Source organism: Rhipicephalus sanguineus, chromosome 7 (assembly GCF_013339695.2).
Source record: "Rhipicephalus sanguineus isolate Rsan-2018 chromosome 7, BIME_Rsan_1.4, whole genome shotgun sequence".
In the NCBI taxonomy this organism is placed as follows: Eukaryota; Metazoa; Arthropoda; class Arachnida; order Ixodida; family Ixodidae; genus Rhipicephalus; species Rhipicephalus sanguineus.
This window is the reverse complement of record NC_051182.1, coordinates 21,479,786-21,504,938: the sequence shown is the minus strand read 5'-3', so window position 1 is coordinate 21,504,938 and position 25,153 is coordinate 21,479,786. Positions and strand designations below refer to the sequence as shown.

Sequence of the window (25,153 nt, the reverse complement as noted above, 5' to 3'; positions counted from 1 at the left end):
TGACGCTGGCGCTCACTGGGAAGCGTTGGAGACGCTGGAATTTTCACTGGCGTGCGCTGGCACACGCTGGAGCCTGCACTGTTTCTGCCAGTGCCGCGCGCTGCTTTCAGTATCGTGCGCGGCGGAATGCTTTGGTATCGCTGAATATCGAATGTTTGATTCGATGGTACTGATAGATGCTATCCTAACGGGTCCCAAACATGTGTCACAAATTCTAGGTTGGCAGAGCAAGACGCACTTTGCGCACTATTTTCATGATATACGTGATATTTGAAATCACGGTCACTTTTAATGTTTCCCTCTCGAATGTAGAGAAAAATATGTTAATAACCAAAAGCAGCCAACACTGATCATTTTGCTTTCTAGCACGCTTTTTTTTATTCATGCAGTGCCAATAACGTCGTTAATTTTTGCGGAGCACGTAGTAGCAATGAATACACATTTGTGCATCGCGCGCATATATATCAGTTTTTCATCCGTCACGTGTTGCGGTAATGACTTCATATTGTAATGTTTATAAGTCTGGAGGCGTCGGTTTGAACATACAGAGCAAATCGTTACATCGCCGTGCAGTTGGCAAGAAGTAAATGAGCTCTGGCTTCGCGACCCCACCCAACGGAGGCCAGAAAAACAGCCGTTGTTCGATATCGCTACACCGGAAACGCATCTCGCTTAATTCTTGAACTTCCACTTACTTCATCTATTCGTTAGGTAACAGTTAAAAAGGATCCGAGGCCAAAATGCAGGAACTTCAACCATCGGAACTCATCTGCGCCGAGATCGGTTGTACCCAGTGCGGCTCCCAGCGAGCGTTAGGCCTAGCGTACCGGCCGAGCCCGTCTACATGCCACCGGCGCTTCTTCGTTTAAGCACACGCAATTCCAACGTGTGAGAATTACTGTAAAGTATAGTCTGGACATCCGTTAACCTAAATTAACCATTTCTTCTTGTGTACGGTGTCCGCGCAAGAAGCGATGACCATCGATGCGACGCGCTTTCAGCAACGAACGCAGGCTCACCGAAAGCAGCCGGCCGCACTCGCCGGCACTTCTCTGACTCATACGTCAGAACACATACCTGTCAACTAATACGCGTTAGTGAAGTAACACACCAGCATCTTTTTTCAATGAATTGTATTTGTTTTTGCTGAGCGGTTTTATAGTTGTTGGTATCGATAGAACTGCTAATCAGAATACAGGCATGCCCGCCCCGCAGTAATATCGTCACTTGCGCGAGAAAACTATCAGTATGAATTCATGTAGGCGCGTGTTTATCGAACGAGTCATCATAAAGCTTCTGTACACGTTGACCGTTAGCAAAGGTGAGAAACGGCTATTAAAAATCGGCAGTAACAGCTGTCAAACTGTGCCCTGCTCCTCGATCCATTTGATATTTTTCGGAGTTAAGACGGGAATTCTTAAAGAAACTTGGCGCTCTTCTCATTTTGGGCATTTCATTCGTTGCCGGCAACCCTTTGTTTGTGTGTAATAAAGAATCAAGTTTGGTTTGGAAAGGAAGGTCGCATCTGTCTTGAATACGCGACATCAAAATATCAAACGAAACGCTGTCTTACTGTATTGACTAGCCATTTTACACCGACGTCGGCATGTTTCAGTTTGGCGCAGTGGTAGAGAACTCGCTTGGAGATTAAGAGGTGGCGGGTTCGAATCCTGGTAATGACGTACTTTTTTTTTTTCATACGGCTTTTTTTTTTATTGCACTAAAGCTTTCTATATGGCTTTCTTTACTAATATATTTATGTAGGGCACTTAGGCACCACCGTTTTAACGCTGTAGAGCAGTTTTCCGCTTGAGTACCCAGCGCCTCCCAGTAAAACGTCGCTCCAGCGGCCCAGTATCCAGCGCGACGCTGGGCCCATAATCAGGCATGGCACTGGACGCTGGTACCCAGTGGCGCTGGGTTTTGCAATAGGGTTGTAGTTTGATTTTCCGTTTCCCGGCCACAAGTTCGGCCAAATAAAGAGTTTCATCTTGGACAGACCGACTGCTGCCTGCGTCCACGCCACGTACTCGTGACAATATAGACACTCTCGGCTGGTTCTTGCCGTTTCCCCCGTGCTCGGTATAAAGTTGAAATCAATATGTCCCCGTGCATCATATATTTTACAAAAGGACAGACTGATGGGCTAGTTGGTAGTGCATAATTCTGAACAGTAGCGCAAAGAAGCACACGGACGGCGACAAATCAAGCGCTGTGTCCCGTCTTCATCTGTCGCCGTCCGTGTGTTTCTGTGCGCTACAGTTCAGAATTATATATTTTACGCGCGAATGCAAGCGCTAGGCGCGAACGCGGTTGAAGCAGAGATAAAAGATTGGCCGCGATTTGTGCTTCGCTGTAAATGTCATCGAAAGACGATAGTCGTCTGTCAGCCGTACTACATGAGTCCTCCTCCGCTATGTTGAATCGCCGCATCTGGCTCATAGCGTCGCATATGGAGCGCAGCCCAAAAAACACTAGCATTTTCCACGCAGATTGAGAAACGCTAGAGTCTTTAAAATTACGTATTTATGTATTTTCTAGTAAACAAACACACCACCTAATACTTATGTATTGATGTTGTGCCTCAGATATGCGTAACACTTGCTTTTTGACCGACAGTGTTCACAAGTATGAATGGTGGTAACGGTTCAAGATGGCTGGGCGTTCCGCAAGTGGTTAAACTTTGGCCGGGTGGCTGAATCGGGTGACAGACAGACAAACAGAAAGACAGACAGACCAAAATTTCTGCATTTAAGTTCCCCAACAAAGACTATGGTCTTTAAAAAAGGGGACCATGAGGCGATGTGAAGCAGCGTTTCGGGTGGTGGGAGTGGAGAGGTATGGTGGAGAGGAGGATGGGAGAGAGGAAGTGGAGAGGGAAATGGGAGAGGGGAAGTTGAGAGGGTAATGAGAGAGGGAAAGTAGAGGGGGAAATGGGGGAGGGGCAGTGGAGAGGGGAGATGGTGAGAGAAAGGGGAAGTGGAGAGGAGTTGTGTGGAAGGGTTTGCGTATGCGCACTGAGGTGGTCACGCCGCACACAACCACCACCACCACCACCGGTTTAACCTCCTCCATAAGATGCTTCGCATCTAAAATTACACCATCTCCCGCTAAAGCGGACCATGAGGCGATGCGAAGCAGCGTTTTGGCATTTCGAGCCCGCGTTTCAGAGTGAGAGTGGAGAGGAGAATGGGAAAGGGAGAAGGTTTGCGCATGCGCAGTAAGGGTGGTCACGCCGCACACCCCCACCACCACGGGTTTGAACTCCGCTATAAGATGGTTCACATCTAAAAGAGCAGGCCATAACATTGCTCCGCGTGCGAGGGCTCTACTCGATGGCTTCTCAAGCAGAGAGAAAATGTTGGAGGACTCCTTAGCTTCGCCTCAAGAGCAGAACGCTATAGTGAAATCGGGCCCGTTCGCATCGCCTTCTCAATTGGTAGCCTCACTTCGGTTGTCGGGGACACCTCAAGCGTGCCGCAGGGAAAGGGATGTCTGTACGCGTAACACTAGCCATTGCAAACTATCCGACAATGACTACTGCAAGTACATTTGCGCACTATGGCACAATTCTTCCTTTTAAATGCGAAGCATTTCTTAGCGAACCTCTGGCACTTTGAGCGTTTCTATCTACGTATCTATCTATCTATCTATCTATCTATCTAGCCGCCTACGTCTGGGTGCTCTCATGATCACCTCCTTAACTTGGTGTAGACCAAAATTTGCATGGGAGGGTAAGAGGATTTGACGAATATGACTGCGGGGTCATGACATGAATAACGTTAAAATCTTGTCGCGTACGTCGTCAAACCCTTTCCACTAGACACGTGTGGCACATACCCGTTTACCACGGGCCGCGGTGTACGGGTATGCGCCACAGATGATTGACAGTTTATATCTACCCAGGAACGGCGAGAACAGACATTGTTAACTTAAATGCTATAGCGTTACGGAAAACCAACATCGGCAGCGTTGACTCAACGAATGGAAAGAATGAAAATTAGGATCCCAGCAGGAGTCGAACCCAAGCATTCTGCGTGGCAATCAGGTATTCTACCACTGAGCCACGCCAGGTCTATAAATTGGTTTGTAAAAACAGCCTACGCAGGCGTAATATCGGTGCAACGTCAATTGTGGTTGTGGTGCTGGCTATCTAATTTTACAAGAAAGCAATAAACACTACATGATACTCCTACGATGTCTACTCCTACGATACAGGCGTCATATCAGATTAACATCTGTAGTTCCAGTGTTGGCTCCGCTTTTATAGCAGTCTAATAAGCATTACGTTTGTATTCCTATGATTGATTCAGCGAGCTATACTGAAGCATTGCTCGACCCCGGAGGAATACATTAACGAAAGTTACATATGATATCCACAGCACCGCACCGTAAAGTGCACTTAGTCCGCCAGAACGACGCAGTGTCCTCTTCATTTCTTACGAGGCTGGGCGAGGGCCTCATGCTGACCGAGGATGATGCCAGATTGATTGACAGCCGCTTTGTAGACTAGGCTACGTAGGCCACATACGCCCAGGTAGTCTACAAATACGGCAAACACCATCCACTGATGTTGGTCTACGTAGCACTATCCAGGCCTACCAGCCTCGACGGCCTATACCTCACCAACGCGAAGGGTGGCTTCAGGTTCCGACATGTCGCTGGCTCTGTCGACAGACAATTTGTCGACGAAATGACCGAGGCATCCACGAATTCCAACAGCTCTACTATACCACATACTTCACTACACATGGACCCCTCGACACCACGATCACGACCGGATCCTATAACAAGTCATGACCAGCTGCTGGTGCTCACTGATCACGGTGATGATGCCCTTGTTCAAGAACTGTCAAGAACTTCTTGCACACATGCACACGGGTTCGTGAAACGTGCGTGCGTTCTCGGGACACGTACTCTACATATCAGCTTACCGCTTCTGGTGTTGGTCATACCCACGTTACCATTGCCAGAGTTACCCAACCGTAAACAACTGGTTATATAACACATATGCGGCTCTTCAACATATATAAGTGTGCGTATAAAATTTATACAAATCTTTAGCGCCATTTTGTAACGTGTCGCTCAGCAAAAAAGTTACGCCACAGTCACCTACCCGCCGCATGCTTCGCATAACATCGACTCCCACGGTACGTGGGATCTGCCGAATTTTTTCGAATCAGCGAAGTACCCACTACGCGTCCGTAAGGCAAGACGCGTACCTACGCAGCTCCTCACTTTAGTTGATGCTATTGCCGCTGATAATGATTAAATATGCCTGAGCGGTTGTAATGGGCGGGCCTATAAACGCTTCACTCGTTGCGAAAATCACATGTCTTGACGCCTGGGCCCATTATAGGCTGCTGCCACGCAAAATTACATGCGCTAAGGAGACTCCTCGCGTTACATGATATTCGTATATGTTTTCTTTTTCTTTTTTTTTCTTTTTTCTGAAGCAGTTCCTGGCCGTGGCGTGGCTTTGTGGCAGAGCACCTGCGTGACACGCAGGCGGCTTGGGTTCGATTCCCACTTGAACCACAGTTTTTATTTTTTATTTATTGGCATTGGTGTGGAATTTTCGCTCATAGGCAACGCAGATTTTTCGCTCACAGCCAATGACACCAACGCCGACACCGGAATTTCTTCGAAACGGGCTCTTAAACGCGATCACGTTAAAACGCCCCTGCTGTTATTCGCCAGGCGAAGGAGCGTCGGTGGGGAGGAGGGGGAAGGGCTGCGTCGCTCGAGCAGCAGCTGCGAACTTCGCTCACAAGAACGCGGTCGCGAGTGATCGCGCTATCTAGACAGCTATCAGAAGACCAGTTGCGTAGCCGGGGGGTGGCCTACCGGGCCCGTGCCCCCCACGCCGAAATTTTTTCTCCCATGGGAGCGAACCGAGCGGGGGAGGGGACCGAGATCGAAGATACAGCGGCCGCCTCTATGGTTCAGCTGCACAAATAACAAATAGAAGAAGATGGCTAACTTTAAGGGACACTAAAGAAAAACAATGACATGGGAACCATCGTTAAAAGCGCAACACCACGCAACACAAGAAAATACCAGACGAGCACAGGCGCAAACTAACAACTGATTTATTGAAGGCAGATCTCCAGGTATTTATACCAACAGGCTGCGCACGCTGCGCATTTACCGATGGTTCCCATGTCTAAACACCAAGTAGCCCAACAGTCAACTCTCTTAAAGAAACAATGAATTGGTTTAGATCGATAAATTGTGCTCTGAGAACTCTAATGTCGTTAATTTTGCCATCATCGGTTTATTAAAAGAGGACAAAATCAAGTTCCACGTTTCATTTCGAAATTTCGCTCCGAAATCACCCCGGGTGATGTCACGGATTTAGAGAGTATTTATCATATTTTTGGCGCCATTTAACCCCAAACTTGGTATGTTAAATCGATGGCCCCCTCAGAGGACAATGTACTTCATTTTTACCGGTTAGGATCTACATAGTCCCTAGTAGGCGCCGTCAAAACATATGACGTCACGACGAATGGTGCGGAAACTTCAAGGTGGCGTCGCCACCCAGATTTTGTTTTTGCGCGTTTTCTCGCTTACTAAGTGTCTTCTCGCAGCAAGCGTGGTGTTTTTGGTATCATGAAAGCGTATTTTAATAGTATCAGAAAAATCGTTTTGCTCTTAAGTGTCCCTTTATTGAAACGCTTGTGCATACCCTTTCACAAACAAAGCCAAACGTACCTATCGCTCCTGATAACTAGGTTTAGAAGAGTTAAACCTAGTTTAATGTTTTTCGATGGTTTTGAACAACACGCAAATTGCCACACACAGGAAACATGCGACGTTTTTGAACGTCCATTCCAATCAGGAAGCGTAATTAGATAGTAGCTTTTATTCTACAACGAGTTCCAAGAACGTGTGTACGAAAATAGTAATAAACTTATATCAATTAAACTATATGATCTGCGACTCTTACACTCTTCTTGTAGGCTATCAGTCAAGGTTGGATTGCAATTACCGTGTGTATTTCCGTATTCTGGACGCGGAGAGGAATGCCACTAGCTCCCCCGAAAAGAGATAAACTAAACTCAGCCGTGTTCTGACTTAATATTTATTCTGCTTTGTCTGAGATTTCTACCGCGAGACTCTCTCTCTCTCTCTCTTGTGAAAATCCTTGTTCTTTGCTAAATATTTCGTCGGCATCTACTTCCAAATAGAGAACATAAGTTTTGCTTCTCCACTGCTTCCGCGATATGGACGAAATCTGTTCCACTCACCAATCATAAGGACGCACTCTTACAAAATAGGTTGGCATATTCACAAAGTAAATACTGCCCGTTTACTTGTCACAAAAAGCACTAGCCCCTTAGTAAGTCAAGGTAGTAAAATGCAGGTTTGTGAAGTTCGCTACCTGAATTATAGGTAAATAGTACTAACTCGATTAGTTAGTTTGTTATTAAGTCATTAGTCACGGCACTAGCAACATAGTAGCCGTACTAAAACTAGCAATCTACAATTAAACAGCTAGGGGTTATTGCCTACTTTGTACTTGCCATGGGCATTGCCATATCACGTTGAATGTATTACAATAGCATGCACAAGATGAAAAAATAAATGAAGCGAAATGACATTGCCCTGTTACAACAATTAACAAGCCCTGATTACCATGGCAAGTACACATCACACCAACGTACATAGAGGCATGAAGGGACCACAAGCGAGAGAACACACACACACAAACACAGACCATCAAGGCTACTACGCGTGCGCCATCTATTCTAACCAGGGTGTCGGAACGAAATGTTTTTCATTTCGGTTTTAGTTTCGTTCCACCTCAAAAAGTTCCGTTCCGTTTCTGTTCCGGAACTTAAAAAAAATGTTCCGTAACGGTTCGTAACGGTTTTTTTTATGGAAAAATTTGAAGTTAAGGTAATCATAACGAACATTGGATTTGTGATGTAGTTACTTGCCCTGCTCTTAGGAAAGTGGGACAAGGGTAAAAGTTCTTCAGAGGAGCGGAAGTAACTGTACCACGAATTTCTACCAACTAGCACAAACCAGTATTAATTTCAAAGACATAGTATTTATTTTGTCAAAAGACAAATACGATATTTTTAGTGGGCTCAATGCGTTGTGTCAAGGGAGTGAGCACGATCTCAGAAGCAGCAAATCATTGAGTGTACTCTCTGATGTGCGAGACCGCTGTTCTGATAAAGAGATCGCCAGGCCTGCGCGACACACGCAGCACAGTCACAACGAAAGCTGGAAGAGCGGACTTCGTAGAGCCCGCTGGAGAGTCTCTTGGGGCAATAATACAAGTACATATGCAAGGTACCCTCTACGCCATAAATCGTCCCAATTTCTCTGAAGTAGAGAAGTTCCCACTATGCCATTTTTCGCCATTCTTCGGAGTCTCGTGGTACACGCTACACATCTGTAAGGAATTATGTGCAGTTTGCGCTGTGACTGATGATGATAAAGACTTATGGCTGAGAACTTTGCAGCGGGTGGGAGGCAGTATTGCGGGATGGGCGCCTCCATTCCATTCCAATTCCACTGCGGGGAATTAGAACTTGCCGCAATTCCATTCCTTTCAATTCCTCCGAATGAAAAAACTTAGCCCATTCGCACTTCTGGAATGGCCGGGAAGTTCAATTCCATCAGTGTAATTCCTCCACGTAAGAAAGGCATCTTGATAGTTTTATTGAGTTAAGAATGAACGCCCCATAAAGCTGATGTCATCAGATGCATTAAGAACTGCAAGAGTACGCAAAACAGGTTACCAAGGTCGAGGGATAGTAGCTTGGTTACATATCTCGTGCAGTACAACCACCCGAATTCCCATAGGGGCAGTTCTCCCGCTACCTATAGTATTTGCATGGTCAGCGTGTTTGAACGAATGGTGGTGTTTTAATATTGTTTATGCTTAAATGTGTTAATGCTAAAATGACGACGTAGCGTACTTTTATGCTGACAAAAGTAGTATTCAAGAAGACTAAGCAGTTTTGCCACGCGTCTGGAGCGGTTGTGAATATGGAGAAAAATAAGATTTGTTTAATGAGGAATAAGACCCTCTAGATGTGCTGGTATTAGTTGTAACAGTGCACCGCTCGGGCACCTTGTGCCTTTGTAGTGAATACGGAACACTGGGCCGCACTGCTCGTCAGCACTCACGCTTGTCAAGCGCTCCTCGCAAGCATAGAAGCACTAGCGTGGCACTGTTGTGGAAGACCCGACTGCCACGCAGAGGGCGCGGGTTGAAGTGCCATCCGATCCTAGAAATTTGTTTCTCATTTATTTTTTTATATCACGCGTTAGCGGTCATGGACACCGGCGGCGGTGGACAACTATGGCGCCAAAATCAGCTGTTGTGATCTCATAACAGCTTTCGCTGTAACAAACTTCGGCGCCGACAATGCCCTCTCTACGCTGGCCTGCGTGACAGACGCTCAAAAATGCACTTGCGTTAATATAAACATCTCTTGTTGCCACTGTTTTCGTTTTTCGCACAATTTCAACATATCTTTGCTTTGGAATTCCTGCCTGAGGTACGCGCTAATACCGCACCCTAAGATATGCTCACATTGCACGAGCTCAGTTGCTCCGGATTGCGAAGTTTTCTCGTGAACCGAAAAACGATTGAAAAAATTTCGTTTTCACTCCGGAACAAAATAATAGATAAAGTTTCGGTTACGTTTTCGTTCCGGCCCAAAATATCGTTTTTTTTTCGTTCTTCGTTTTCGGTTTTCGTTCCGTTCCGACACCCTGATTCTAACAGCTGCTTGACGGCTATTTATGCCCCTACTTTTGGAAACCGAAGATTTAATGGTTAGCAGCCATAGAATTTTGAACAATAATCTTATGTTTTCTACCCAGTGTCTCGTGTCCTACAGTTTACATGTATGTTCGCCATCACGTAGCACAAAAGTGTTATTATAACATAATCAAAATAAGTAGGCATTGTATAAATTTTGCGTAAGAGTGTCTCAATTAGGGCATAACACACAACGGCATCAACGAAGCATCTGGCAACATAGGTGGATTGGTGGTTACCTAGTTCAAATCGCTGAGGAAGCCTTCCCGGTGAGTAACGGCAATATTTACGAGCTGTACTAGCTGATGGCCAGTGAAGAATCGACGCGAAGTTAGTAAAATACGCTCGAAACTGGTAAATACATGCGGTCACTAACTGTTTACTAACTTTTTTTAAGAGTGTGGGGCCAGCCCAAGGCGGCTCTTTACTACCTTTCATTTCTTTACCACAGTAAGCTTGTTGTCTAATTATTGTAACTGCCACAGATGAAATAAGTGAACCACTGCACAATAGGGGCACAGTGCTGAAACGTAGCCCAAGTACTGAACGCCAGGCAAAGCCTGCAATGCTGCTGGCGTCGACATTGCGTTAATTGTTACCCGACGCCAGTGGAAAGGTGGCATGGAATGTCATTATAAAGAATTCAGACCGGTTAGCGTGAATAAGCGCAAATTTTTCTAAAATCACCTAATTGTGCTGTCGCGGCCATGGCACCTCAGGGGACGAGCGGTGTCGTTTTACTGAAATATGCCCACTCAGCTGGTGAGGAACAAATTGCTTATTAATTGGTTAACTGAATACTCAATGTATTAAAGCGCTTACCGGAGAGCGTATATTTACATTATGTAGGGGAGAGACATACGTAAGAAAACAAGAAAAAACGCAATATTCAAAATGCTACAACAGCTGAAAAAAATGCACGAGTCACAAAAATGAAGAAAATAACGGCTAATGCGGTGTTATCTTTTGCACCTCTCTTTTCAGCAACACTAATAACGCACATCTATATTCCCCAGACGTTATGTTCATTGTGTAGGTAGGTGTAAGTGATCCTATTCATTTCTGTTTTCTGAGCAAAGAGAAGCGAGATTTCAGCCACTACACAATATGATATGCTAACATTGTGGTGAAGATGAAGCTGGTGTGACCGAACTAGTGCCTGAATATGAGCAAGGAGCAAGTTTGTGGGATTTGAATTTAAACCTGTAGTTACAAGTCCACCACGTTAAGAACTGTACAGGCATTCTCACCAAGAATTTACTTGCATTGATAAGCAATTCTTAATAGCGGGGCATGTCATTTTTTCCAGCATTCCAAAACTGCCCTTGTCCATTGTGTGAATGAATTCATCTACTCTTTATTTGTCACATGGTGTCCCCCGCACTGCTACTGGGGTACCTTGCCGACAATATTTTCGTAGTGGCCTTGCACATTGGCTGGTGCATAGTTATGCTGGTGGCCAATTCCGGAAACAAATTAACGGGCTACACTATTTAGCACGTATAGCTTATCTCGTAGTACAATTAACAAGAGAAAGCTCAATTGACCGGCTCATAACTATTTAGACTAATACATTCAAGTCAATGTGAATAGCTGTTCTGAGACATCCTGATAATTAACAAGCTACTTTCTTCGCTTGTTTAAGTGTCGTGTACCTCAATTTTAGTTATGAATAAAACTGTTGAGAAATCGTCGTATGCATAGTAGACTAGCAAGCACTCTGCCATAACAATAGAAAGAGAAAAGGCTCATCTTGCCGAAGTCGAATTTAAACTTATCTAGTGGTATATTTTTAAGAAAGAAACGAAGGAAGAAAGGAAGAAAGAAAGAAAGAAAGAAAAAAAGAAAGAAAGAAAGGAAGAAAGAAAGAAAGAAAGAAAGAAAGAAAGAAAGAAAGAAAGAAAGAAAGAAAGAAAGAAAAAGAAATGCTTTATTTCCACTGTAACATTACAGAAGGGTGGCAAGAGCAAGAGGCGCCTGACAAAGGCTTCAGCTTATTTCACAGATTTGGCTGCAGCGAACAGATTATGGGCATGATAAAAGGATGTATTATATGTAGTGTTCGATATCTAGGTTGGCCTAACTAAGGAGGAGCTATTCATTAGGAAGAATACTCACGAAAGGCAGCAAGCTCTTGATATCTATGACCCTTGCGCTCTTGGCCCAGCCGGTGAGTACGCTGCAGGCAAGACCTGTGATGCCCTCAGGTGTTGTGGCATCGAACGCCTTTCCGCTGAGGCACTGGTCCCAATGAAGTAATATAGAAAAAAAGTCACAGTTTCACCTCAACGGCGAAGCAATGAATGCTATAGCAACAAATTGGAATGTAACGCGAAGAACGGAAAGCAGCTCGAACTTGCCAGCGCGTCGCTTGAGCCCAAAGGACGCACGAAAAGAACGCACACTGGACGAGCGAGAACTAATGCGTCACAGCTCGACACTTGAAGCGCACTGCTCAAACATAAAGCAGGACGCACGAAACGAACCAACAGGTACACACAGGACGAGCGCGAACTAATTGTCACAGTTGTTGCTTATTTCTGTTTGAACAGCGCGCTCCTTTCGCAAACACGGCTGCTGCAGCGACCGAAGTGACCTTCGTACCCCCCATTCCACCCACCGGCCGCCCCTTCTTTCCTCGAGATAAGCGCACGAAGGCGAGCACGCCCTGTAGGGCGAAGAGCAACGGCGTTCGTAGGAGGGGCGCGACGATCTTCAAAGCGGGCCACGCAAGAAATGAGCGAGCTGGCCAACGAGTTTTAAACACGCCCGTTGCGCTCCTCGCGACATCTCGCTGGTAATGAAGAAACGCTTATAAGCGCCTGCCGTCTCTGAGTCCGGTCAGCAGTAAAGGGTGTGTATATTTTATATGTCCAGCTAATATTGTATAATAATCAAATAAGACTCACTCTATTTTTTTCATCTTATTTATTTTTTTCTTCATTTCTTCGTTGTACAATATATCGACGTACTCAGCTAGTATTGTATAATTAACAAATATTGTATTAGTCGCAGTGTACTGTTACCATTGTTATTATTTGCTCCTTTCCAAGTATTTCCTCTGTAACCCACTCCCCTCTGTAATGCCGAAAGGCCCTGAGGGTAAATAAATAAATAAATAAATAAATAAATATTACGCTCGCCGTTAGCTACCTGAAGGATCTGAGTTTGGTGGCGCAGTGGTTAACGCCGCGCGCTGCGGAGCGAGAGGTACATGCTTCGATTCCGCGCCTCAGAACCATTTTCTGAATTATTTTTCTTTGGGACTTTTATATATAAACACATACCTATGCATATACGGTGAATGACGGCGACGGGGATGGACAAAAACCAGTCGAGACTGTCCATGTAATTGCTATCGAAAATAAAAAAGGTGGCTGCCGATATTTTGAGCTACCATCCTCATCCAGTAAGCAATACTCGGAATACATTTTGCAGACCAACTGTGAGGCGATGCCGCAATTTCAATGGCACTAGTTTACGATAAAAACTGGTGCCATAAATGAGAGAAATAGAACATATCATAATCTCTAAGCGCACACAACTCGGCTAGTTTGTTTTGGTCATAGCTGTGCAACATGATACTAGCGAACAGGACACGGACATGGGAGAGACAGCAACAGCGCCAGTTGCAGGTGTCTCAGTTCTGCCCTCAACGAATTAAAGTGCAGGTACAACGGATTTACATTTTCTTTGCACAGATTACGTAATCTTATGAAACTTGAACACACACGAAGTTGTGGGCAGCTATATAAATCTTGCACGAACGAGCGCTCCTGGCAAGGTACTGAGACTATAGTTAAGACATGCACATTTTGGTGGCAAATAAGGCGCCCGTTCGTTTAAGTGTTGCAAGTTACAACAAATTCTTGTTTTCGGCTTTTGGTCGAGAAACTGTGGCAAAACAAAAACAATGTTCGCATTTTCCACAACAGAAAGCAGCCAGAACATATTAAAGCTCGCGTGCAGTGCAGCCGAGAGTTTCAGAATTCTGTTGCCATGTTTAAGGCATATGTAAATTCCCGAAAAGAAAGAAAAAAGCCGCTAGAAGCCTTCTGATCACTGATCGCAGTGAAAAAAAGTAGCTTTAGTGCGCATTACATTACGAGCTTGAATGTCACGGATGTGAGAAAATTTTCAACATATCACAGAATTCACTGCCTCGTTTGTTTGAAGGTATAATAAATTAATCGGGTTCTCCAAGGAGCACTACTAGTTAGATAAAAACATACTGATACTTCAGAAGAGGTGACTGAATCAGAGTTGTAATAAAAAGTTCAAAACCACATCCAGCCAAGCAAATGCAGTCGTCCTTACGCAAACATTTTATTCTACGTAATCGGGTAACTCACATGCGCGCGCCTTTTAAATTTATCCCTTTGTACTGTAAACAACATCAAGTTAACATTTATTCAAACCTAATGCAACATCAATAGGATAATTGCAGAAGCAAACAGAAAGAAATGCTAAAATGATTTGGGTAATGTACAGTCTTCTTATCTTCGCCAGAAGACTGTTCCTGCACCCTCACAATTTTAACGTTAGAATATTTGTGAAAATAATTGCTCATTATAAATGATGCAAGGAGAAAAGTACGAATTTTGCAATGCGAACAATCACGCAGTATTTTGTAAACTAACACTTCTTCAAAGCACGCGTAGTTTAAAATGAGTTTGAAAGATAATTTTCGGGTCCCGTTGTAATGTAGGTGAACCTTTACTAGAAAAACCACCACCAATGCCAGCCGCACATGACGCCAATATTATATTGCCGCATCCAGTCTGCACAGCGACAACAAAGAAGAGCTCGCGAAGCAAGAGAGGAAGAAGAGGTTCACGCCCGATCCCTTTTCTCTAGTGCCTCGCATAATTAAAGTGAGCTGTGCTACGAGTATATCCGACTTCTGCTGTTTCTGCGTCGTGACACTGGTGGAGGCGCTGGGTACATGTTCGGGACACCTGCCAGCAGCCCCGCATCTAGCCCAGAAAGACTTCCGCACGTCGACACACCCGTTCACCGCACCAGCCGCCGCCTGTTGGGCCTGAGCCCAGAGTTCAGTCCTTTGCCAGAAAGGATGACCGCGCCTGCAGTAAGCAGTGTTCCAGACATGACCAGCCCCAGCACGACACAGGTGACTGTTTTGAATCCTCAAATTCCGGTGGACTTCCACGGCAACACCTATGAGGACGCAGATGACTGGCTCGAGGAGTTCGAGCGCGTAGCCAACGTTAACGGGTGGAACGCCGGACAGAAGTTGGGCTACGTGTACTTCCCTCTTCAAGACGGAGCCCGAACATGGTTCACGAATCACGTGTGGTCATCGTGGGACGAGTTCCGGCGAAAGTTCCTGGACACTTTCGCAAGCACCGAAAGACGAGAGCATGCACAGCGACTACTGGAATCACGGATTCAGAAGCCAAATGAATCTGTTGTGATGTTTGTTGAGGACATGGCCCGTCTATTTCATCGGGCAGATCCGGATATGTCCGAAGCCAAAAAGATCAGCCACCTCATGCGCGGCGTTAAGGAGCAGCTTTTTGCTGGTCTCGTGCGCAGCCCGCCTACGAGCGTCGACGAATTTTCTAAGGAGGCGATAGCCATCGAACGCGCACTACACCTACGCTACCGCCAGTATGACCGCCCAAACAACAGTGGTCCAGTCAGCGCCACAGCCGTGACCGCAGTGACAACACCTGACGAGCGTTCTTTGCGCCAACTAATACGAGAAATCGTACAAGAAGAGGTGAAGAAGCTCGTTGCCACGCCGAATGACTGCGCAATTGCGTCAGTCACCGAAGTTGTGCGTCAGGAGATAAGGCAAGCGCTTTCGCTTCCCGAGCCGAACAGCGACACTGTTAAGCCATCGTATGCAGACATTGTCCGTCGACAGCCATCGAATGGGCCGTCACCGCAGCAGTAGCACCAGCCACAGCCGCCGACAGCACCTTGGTACTACAGGGAAACTTCGACGCCGATGCGACCACCACTTCGCAAAACCGACATTTGGCGTACCCCTGACTACAGGCCCTTGTGCTTTCATTGTGGGGAAGCAGGCCACATCGTTCGGTATTGCCCTTATCGCGTCGCAGGGTATCAAGGCTTTCCGTCCACTACTCCTCGGCGACATTTCAATGGAAGACCTCACATTGACACGAGTATGACGACATCGCGGGATGATTCTCCTGGGTTCCGGTCGCGCTCGCCCTCTCCAGGACGTTATTCCCCCTCTAATAGACGTACCCCCACTGACATGGCGAGAGGGAGGTCTCCCAGCCCACGCCGGGGAAACTAAAAGCAGCGACCTCAGGGGGGAAGGTTGCGAATCGTCGAAAAGCTGAAAATCCCCCATTACTGCTGAACGAAGAGCCGAAAACTGGCAATGACTCCACGACAGATCAGATTGTTACCGCCGACATTACACTTAAGATTGACGGTCACGACGTGACGGCACTGGTCGACACTGGTGTGGACTTTTCAATAATGAGTGAGAATCTGGCAAACAAGCTCAGGAAGGTGAAAATGGAATGGACGGGACCGCAGATTAGAGGAGCTGGAGGGCAGCTGCTCACACCTACTGGAAAGTGCACCGCAAGAATCAAGATAGGGGATTCATCATTCGTCGCAACTTTCGTTATTCTTTCCGAGTGTTGTAAACAGGCAATCCTAGGGATGGATTTCTTGCGTGAATACGGCGGCATCATCAATATACCGGACGGTGTCCTGACCTTTTCAGCGGATCATAGCGCACCGCTACAGCGCAAGTCCCTGCGTGTCATCGACGACGTGACCATACCACCGTTATCGTGCCGCCTTGTTTCAGTCACGTGCAACACGCAGCATACTGGAGAAGGTATCACTGAACAAGTATCGACGCTTTTACTCACTCGAGGTGTTGCCATTACCAGAAGTCTCGTCAGTATCGTGTACGGGCAAGCAGAGGTCCTGATGACGAACTTCAGCAAGGAGCGTCGACACATTACAGAGGGCACCACAGTTGCTTACTTCGACGAGGTTGTAGACGTCTGCGAGTGTTCTGCAGTGCAACAGGAAGAGACGCCAGCCGCTTCAGCACCACCACCTGTTGACGTGAGCATGGATTTATCCCCAGCGCAGAGGCAGCGTCTAGTAGATCTTCTGCACCAGTTCCAAGATTGTTTCTCATCGACCTCGAGGGTAAATCAAACGCCACTGACGAAGCACCGGATCATAACGGAAGAGACAGCAAGACCAATTCGACAAAATCCATACCGCGTAGCACCGAAAGAGCGCGAAGCAATCCAAGATCAAGTGCAGAAAATGCTCGACGATGACGTCATCCAGCCGTCAAAAAGCCCTTGGGCATCACCGGTAGTGCTGGTTAAAAAGAAAGACGGCAGCTTACGCTTCTGTGTCGACTACCGCAAGCTGAACCGCGTGACAAAAAAAGACGTATACCCATTACCGCGTATCGACGATTCGCTTGACAGGCTAAGGCATGCACGCTTCTTCTCGTCGATGGACCTCAAAAGTGGGTACTGGCAAATTGAGGTCGATGAGCGAGACAGAGAAAAGACTGCTTTTGTAACGCTTATAGGCTTTACGAGTTTAAAGTCTTGCCCTTCGGGTTGTGCTCAGCTCCAGCAACATTTCAGAGACTAATGGATACCGTCCTATCAGGCCTTAAGTGGCAGACTTGTCTGGTATATCTAGACGACGTCATTGTTTTCTCAGAAACATTTGACGAACACCTAAGACGGCTGCTAACGGTATTTCGAGCAATACGGTCTGCCGGCCTGACACTGAAACCTGAGAAATGTCATTTCGGTTTCAAGGAACTTCAGTTCTTAGGACATGTTGTGAGCCATGAAGGTGTTCGTCCAGACCCCGACAAGATCGCGGCCGTCAGAAAATTTCCGGCGCCAACGGATAAGAAGGCAGTGAGACGATTTCTTGGCCTCTGCGCATACTACCGCAGATTTATTGCCAATTTCTCGCACATAGCATCGCCTTTAACACGCCTAACAAGAGAAGACGTTCCCTTCGTATGGGGCGACGATGAGCAAGCGGCATTTGACGATCTGCGACAGCGCCTGCAGACACCACCTGTGGTTGCTCACTTTGACAAGGACGCTCCGACCATGATCCACACAGATGCCAGCAACGTAGGTTTAGGGGCTGTGCTCGTCCAGTGGCAAGACTCAGCCGAGCGCGTGATCGCATACGCAAGTAGGACGCTTTCCCGTGCCGAGTCTAATTACTCCACAACGGAAAAGGAATGTCTTGCTGTCGTATGGGCAGTCATGAAGTTTCGCCCATATCTCTACGGCCGTTCCTTCCACGTAGTCAGCGACCACCACTCTCTTTGCTGGCTGACCAACTTGAAGGACCCATCTGGTCGGCTAGCACGTTGGAGCTTACGCCTTCAAGAATTTGATATGACGGTCGTGTGTAAGTCGGGACGGCAACACTCCGACGCCGATTGCTTATCCAGGTCACCGATAAAGCAAGACGATGCCCCAGAAGATGATGACAGTGGCGTTTGTAGGAGTAGTCGACACGGCCACGATTTCGTGTAAGCAGAAAGAAGACAGCGAGTTGCTTCCCCTTATTAATTTCTTGAATGGCCGGACTACAAGTATTCCTAGGACATTTGCCAGGAGCCTGCCGTCATTCTGCTTGCGCAGTGGTGTGCTATATAAGAAGAACTTTTCTTCCAGCGGAAGCACCCACCTACTTGTCGTCCCGACGTCCATTCGTGAAGAGGTGCTGAGAGCTTGCCACGATGAGCCGACGTCCGGCCATCTCGGATACACGCGCACATTGGCCAGAATCCAACAAAAATACTACTGGCCAAGGCTTCCAGCCATTGTGAAGCATTACGTGCGCACGTGCCTCGATTGTCAACGACGGAAATCGCCACCTTTAAAACCAGCTGGATTGTTACAACCAGTTCAAGTGCCCACCGTGCCGTTCGCCCAAATTGGAATGGACCTTCTAGGACCATTTCCGACTTCGCATGCTGGAAACAAATGGGTAATAGTCGCCACCGATTATCTTACGCGCTACGCAGAAACCAAGGCTCTATCAAACGGCACCGCAGTAGAAACCGCACGGTTCTTCATTGAAAACATCGTTCTGAGGCACGGTGCTCCGACAGTCATAATAACGGACAGAGGTACCGCTTTCACGGCCACGCTCCTGAAGGCAGTGCTTGAGCTCAGCGGAACAGCTCATCGAAGAACTACCTCCTACCACCCACAAACCAACGGCTTAACAGAACGTCTCAACAAGACTATTGCCGACATGCTGAGTATGTACATAGACGTGGATCATAAAAATTGGGACGACATTCTACCGTACGTCACGTTCGCCTATAATACAGCTCAGCAGGAGACTACGCGAAGGACGCCATTTAGTCTTCTTCATGGCCGTGAAGTGACAACGATGCTTGATGCTATGTTACTGCATGACTGCAATGATACCGACACGGACGCTGAAACTTTTACTCAACGAGCTGAAGAGGCGAGGCAGCTTGCACGCGTCCGAATATCCCGGCAGCAGAGTTACGACGCACAGCGTTATAACTTGCGACATCGATACGTCAGCTATCAACCAGGCGAGAAAGTATGGGTCTGGAGCCCTGTTCGCCGACGGGGACTTTCTGAAAAATTACTGAAGAGGTATTTTGGTCCCTACAGTGTTGTGCGACGCCTAAGTGACGTGAACTATGAGGTTATCCCGGACAGTCACTCGCGAACTCGCCAGCACAAATCTGAAATCGTGCATGTTGTACGAATGAAGCCCTATTGTGCAGATTAACTTGCATTATACGTCTACTACACCGTCTTTTGTAGTAGCGCATCGGGACGATGCTCTCCCTGGAGGGAGGCAAATGCCGCATCCAGTCTGCACAGCGACAACAAAGAAGAGCTCGCGAAGCAAGAGAGGAAGAAGAGGTTCATGCCCGATCCCTTTTCTCTAGTGCCTCGCATAATTAAAGTGAGCTGTGCTACGAGTATATCCGACTTCTGCTGTTTCTGCGTCGTGACAATATGTAGTATAGCGAAGTGAAACATTCTAATTTGTTTAGATGGGAAACAAACTGCATCCATATACAGGGTGTTATTTTATAGACAATGCAGATTTTGTGTAAAAATGCTATCACATTCAGGCCCCTGTCGTCCTCCCAAACGAACACGCCGTGGCAGAAAAAAGACTGCCACGCCTAAAGTTACATTCAAATGAGTTATTAACAAGAACTCGTTAAATGACCTGTTAATTAATAACTTGACGGCCGTTGTTTTTATGGGAGAATTGTAGGACGTGACAATTTACGGCATGCCCATTTTCTGAAACGTGCTAAATACGCGCTCTATTTGAGATAATAATAATGGATATGCAAGGCCCCGATCTAGGCGATACCGAAAGTGAGCGCACCGGGCGGGCAGGAAATCCGGCATCCCTGTTACGTCAGACAGAACTCACGCGAATAAATTTAAAAAAAAGGCGCGCCGCAGCAGAACCTGGTCAGGAAATACGGCAAGCCGTCTCAAGTACCCAAGTGGACCGCTTATTCTTTGCGCTTGGTGTGTAGTGCTTATCTATTTCTTCGCTGTGCCACCAGAAAACCGCAGTTTTCACCTTTCCCTTCACTGTGCAGCCTAAAGCTAGGCGACAGCCACTACGGCACTACTTCTCGCAGACAAGCGAACGAGTTCTTTCCGCTTCATTTGAGTTTAACAAAGAAGCGGAGAAGCACTACATACCAAACGCGAAAAGGAAGCGGTTCGATTGGGTATTTGAGATGGCTTACCGTTGTTCCTGACCAGATTCTGTGTCGACGCACCTTTGTTCAAAGTTGGACACGTGAGCTTCCTGTCTGACGTGACACAACTACCGCATTTCGTGCGCACCCGGTGCGCTCAGTTTCGGCATCGCGTAGAACGGAGCTTTGAATTTAGATTATCATTATTCTCAAATTACGCGCATTCTTTGCGATATTTGAAATGGGAGTGTGATAAATTGTCACTTCCTGCAACTCTTCTATATAAACCGCGGCACTCAAGGTAATAAATAAAGAATTAAATATCGAGTTTTTTATTTACTCATTTGAATGTAACTTTAGGTGCGGCAAAGCTTTTCCGCGTCGGCGTAGAGTTCGTTTTCGAAGACGACAGGAGCCCGACTGTCACAGCATCTTCATAAAAAAAAATCTGTATTCTCTGAAAAGAGAACACCCTGTATGGACGAAAGCAATACCCATTGTCCAATACTGTGGCTAAACAATGTCATACTGGGGGTGTTCGTGTTTAGCTCAAGAGCTATGGCCTTCCGGGTAACGCGGTGCCTGTTAGTACGTGATGCTCATTACGGATGAAATGAATATTATTATGAATTTTAGTTTAAGTTGTTGGGTGACGGCGTACAATAGATGTGGGCAAATATTCGAAAGTTATTTGAAAACTATTCCGACTTTCGAAGAGTGTGTGTTCAATGCCAGGACAAACAAATTGAGCGACGACAATATTAAAGAAGGAAATGAATGGGTGTTCAATGCGCTGTTCCACAATTTCAAATGCTTACATGCGCCAAAGGAGACTTGGCGGCCCTGCGGACGCAGTTAAGTCTTAAGTGTGACGTGTATTGTGAGTGACATTAGGCAATGTTTAACGACTAACACAGCACATGTCTAACAAGAACAGCGCAGGTACAAAGACACGCACTAGGCTTCGTATTCCTTCTGTGTTTGCTTAGAGTGTGGTCGCATAGCCATGTGCTACCAGCATTCCCAAGCCTCGGCCTACTGTCTGTTATGAATTGACTGCAGTACAGTGCACCCCCCTCGTTGGACTAGTGTTTATGGGGCTCGACTGCTGACCCGCAGGTCGCGGGATCGAATCCCGGCCGCGGCGGCCACATTTTCCATGGAGGCGAAAATGCTTGCGGCCCGTGTATTTAGATTTAGGTGCACGTTAAAGAACGCCAGGCGGTCGAAATTTCCGGAGCCCCCCCTACGGCGTCCTTCATAACCATAAGGTGGTTTTGGTACGATGAACCCCGACATTAAAAACATATTCTATATTGCGGTACAGTCGATGATTTTGTAGTATCGAAGCAGCTGCATAGTGAACTGAGGCATGGTCATGACACTAAAAACGTAACGTTCCCTTTTATCCTGCCCAAATATCTACTTTTAATGAAAGAGGTGCGTTGCCTGAAGAAATGACGTAAAGCAGTTTGGAGGCCGCTTGAGCTTCGCCTTTCAGAGTACAACGCGATAGCGTAATCGGACCCTGTTCGTATCGCCTTCTCAATCGCTAGCCTAGCTTCACTTCTCAGTGGACGCCTAAACCGCGCCTCAAGGAAAGGTACATCTGTGCGCCTGTACATTGGCCCTTTCAAACTATCCTAGAATGTCTACTGCAAGTACAGTTGCCAAGTGCCCACTACGCTATATTTCTTCCATTTGCAAGTTGGCGAGGTCTTCACCATGCATCCGTAAGGCGACACGCGCACCTTTGCAGCTTGACACGTTGTTGTTGTTGTTGTTGTTGTTGATGATGATGATGATATATGGTCGTTAGTGGAGCAGAAGCCATTGATGGCCAAAGAGCGCCAAGACAATAGTTAGAGCGTGATCAACGATAGTGTAATGTGGCTGTATGGAGGCCTAAAAGACTGAGAACTAAAAGTGCATAAGACATTTATAATTAACAAAATGATGAGAGCGAGGCGAAAGTTCACTGTTCAATTAATCAAAGCGGTGCCATTGGTGAAACTGCGCTAAAGGTAATGTGATAACCGGGTAGTCCTGGGCCATGCCGGTCACCGGACCGAATCACACGCACGTACGTTGGCGGGTTCCACACATGACTGGCTGGTCATCTGCGCCGTATTTATTTCATTGCAACATTGACGCCTCCGGGCGCCGGAACGGCAAACTAATCTTATCACATCCCTCCCCCCTTTATTATTAGATGCAAGAAATTTCTTTAAGGTGAGTAGCGCGATACTGGTCGTCGAGTTATGGTACTTCGACGAGGACAGGAGTACTGGGTGCTGTGACGACAAGTTCCGTTTCCCTCGCCACGTCTTCCCTGAGATCTTGCCTAGACTCGGTGTCGTGAAGGCGATCTGGAGTTCGCTGCCTCTGACCCCCGTCGACGCTTGGAGCCAGACTTGTAGCTACTGGGCTGCCTGACTCTTGGTTGTCTGCACTTAGTTCCTCAGGGGCCTGGCGGATGTGATCCAGTGTCGAGTTAAACGCCGTCCGTCTTCCAGCAGAACATCCATGGACGAAATGCGTTGTTCGGTGACGACTGCAGGGAGCCACGCAGGACCTGGACGGAAGTTCCTTGCGAACACCTGGTCACCAGGGGGACCCAAAACCATGGGTCTTGTTCCTTGGTCGCATCTGATTTTCTGCTTAAGTTGCTTCTGTAGCACCTTCGTCCTGAGGTCTGGGTGTAGCAGGTCCAACGCAGTCCTCAGCTTCCACCAAAACAACAGCTCCGACGGACAGCAACCCGTGACCTCGTGAGGCGTTGACCTGTAAGTCAGGAGCATGTGGGCAATTTGAGTGAGAATATCTGGAGGGCCAGCCTTCCGCAACTTGTTTTTGGCAGTTTACACTGCCCGCTCTGCAGCACCATTTGACGCTTGATGATACGGCGGCACCAGCATTCGCCTCGCCCCGTTTTTCTTGAGGAATGTGGAGTAGAGCTCACTGGTAAATGCTGGCCCATTATTTGACACGACCACATCTGGAAGGCCTTGGTTTGCGAACATAATTCGCATGCAGGAAATAGTTGCTTCAGCCGAGGGCGTGGAGACCGGGAGCACTTCAATCCACTTTGAGAACGCATCGACTGCGATAAAAGAATAGGTGTTCCTGTAAGGACCGGCATAGTCCACATGCAGCCTTGACCACGGTTTCTCCGGGAACGGCCAGGGCATGACAGGCACTGGTCGTGACACTCTTTGATGCCACGGGCACATACGGCACCTTTGAATGGTTATCGCTATGTCGTTATCCAAGCTAGGCCACCACACATGGCTACGCGCAACTGCCTTCATTTTGGACAGTCCTGGATGGCTCTCATGCAGCAACTGGAGGACTTCCCTTTGTAAGGATTTTGGAGCAATGACTGTTGCCCCACAATAGACAATTCCCTTGCACACTCATCTCATGAAAGCGCGTCTTGTAGGGTCTTACCTCTGACCCTAGGTTTATCTGGCAGCCTGACCACAACGCTGCTCTGACTTGCGACAGCACCGGGTCTCTGGAGGTAGTTGCCGCAACAGCATTCGACGACAGCACCCCTTGGTATACTCCTTCCAGCATTAACACTTCGGCAGGGCAGTCAACAACAAATTCGGCAGTTGGCAGAGGTAGCCGGCTTAACCCATCGGCATGTGAAATTTGTGAACCAGGCCTATACTTCAGGCCGTAACTGTACCCCGACAGCAGCAAGGCCTACCTTAGCACTCTCGGAGAACAGGATTCGGGAACTGGTTTGTCTGCTGCGAGCAGGCCGAGCAGCGGTTTGTGATCTGTGACGGCCTCAAAATGCCGGCCCCATAAGTACTGCCTGAACTTTGTAACGCCAAATACAAGGCTGAATGCCTCGTTATCTAATTGGCTGTAGTTTTTCTCCGCGGTTGCCAGGCTGCGGGAGGCAGAACCAATGGGCGCTCTTCTCAAGATGACTCTCGTTGCGCCAGTACTGCTCCAATACCGAAGGGAGAGGCATCAGTGACAAACACAGTTGGCTTTCCTGGGTCAAAGTGTGCCAATATAGCAGCAGAGACCAATAGCTCCTTGCTTCTCCGAAATGCCTGCTCTTCATCAGTTTCCCAACGCCATGGTGTTAACGACGCCAACAAACTATTGAGCGGCTGTAACACGGCAGAGAGGTTTGACAAAAACCTTCTGCAAAAATTAACCAACCCGAGGTAACTCTGAAGTTCCTTGACCGCTCGGGGTGCGGGGGCTTCCAGCAAGTGCTTTAGTCATAGCCGGGTTTGGACGCAGCCCAGCCGCACTAATGATATGGCTCAAGTAACGGACTTCTGGTTTCAAGAATTCGCATTTGGATAACTTCAGTCGCAGTCCCACGGTTTTTCAGGCGATCCAACACTCGGCCCAAATTCTCCCAATGCTCTTTGTCACTGTTCCTGTGACCAGAATATCGTCAAAGTACACAACGACATGGTCAAGGTCGTGCAAAAGATTTTCTATCTCTCGCTTAAATATAGCCGGAGCTGATGAAACCCCGAACGGCAGCCTTGTGATTCGGTAACCCCCTCGGAGTGTTAATGGTGACTAGCTCTTGGCACTCCTCATCGAGTGGGGCCTGCTGGTAGGCGTCTTGCAAGACAAGC

The 25,153-nt window shown here is 47.2% G+C and overlaps 1 protein-coding gene across 1 annotated transcript in view; it reads right to left on the bottom strand.

The window, feature by feature from the left end:
- Window positions 1-25,153, bottom strand: part of LOC119398532 (uncharacterized) — a 73,107-nt gene that overhangs the window by 10,618 nt on the left and 37,336 nt on the right. Inside the window, exon 6 of the mRNA XM_037665375.1 lies at window positions 11,909-12,031. Coding sequence (XP_037521303.1) covers window positions 11,909-12,031 — 123 coding nt within the window. The remainder of the gene's footprint in view (window positions 1-11,908; window positions 12,032-25,153) is intronic.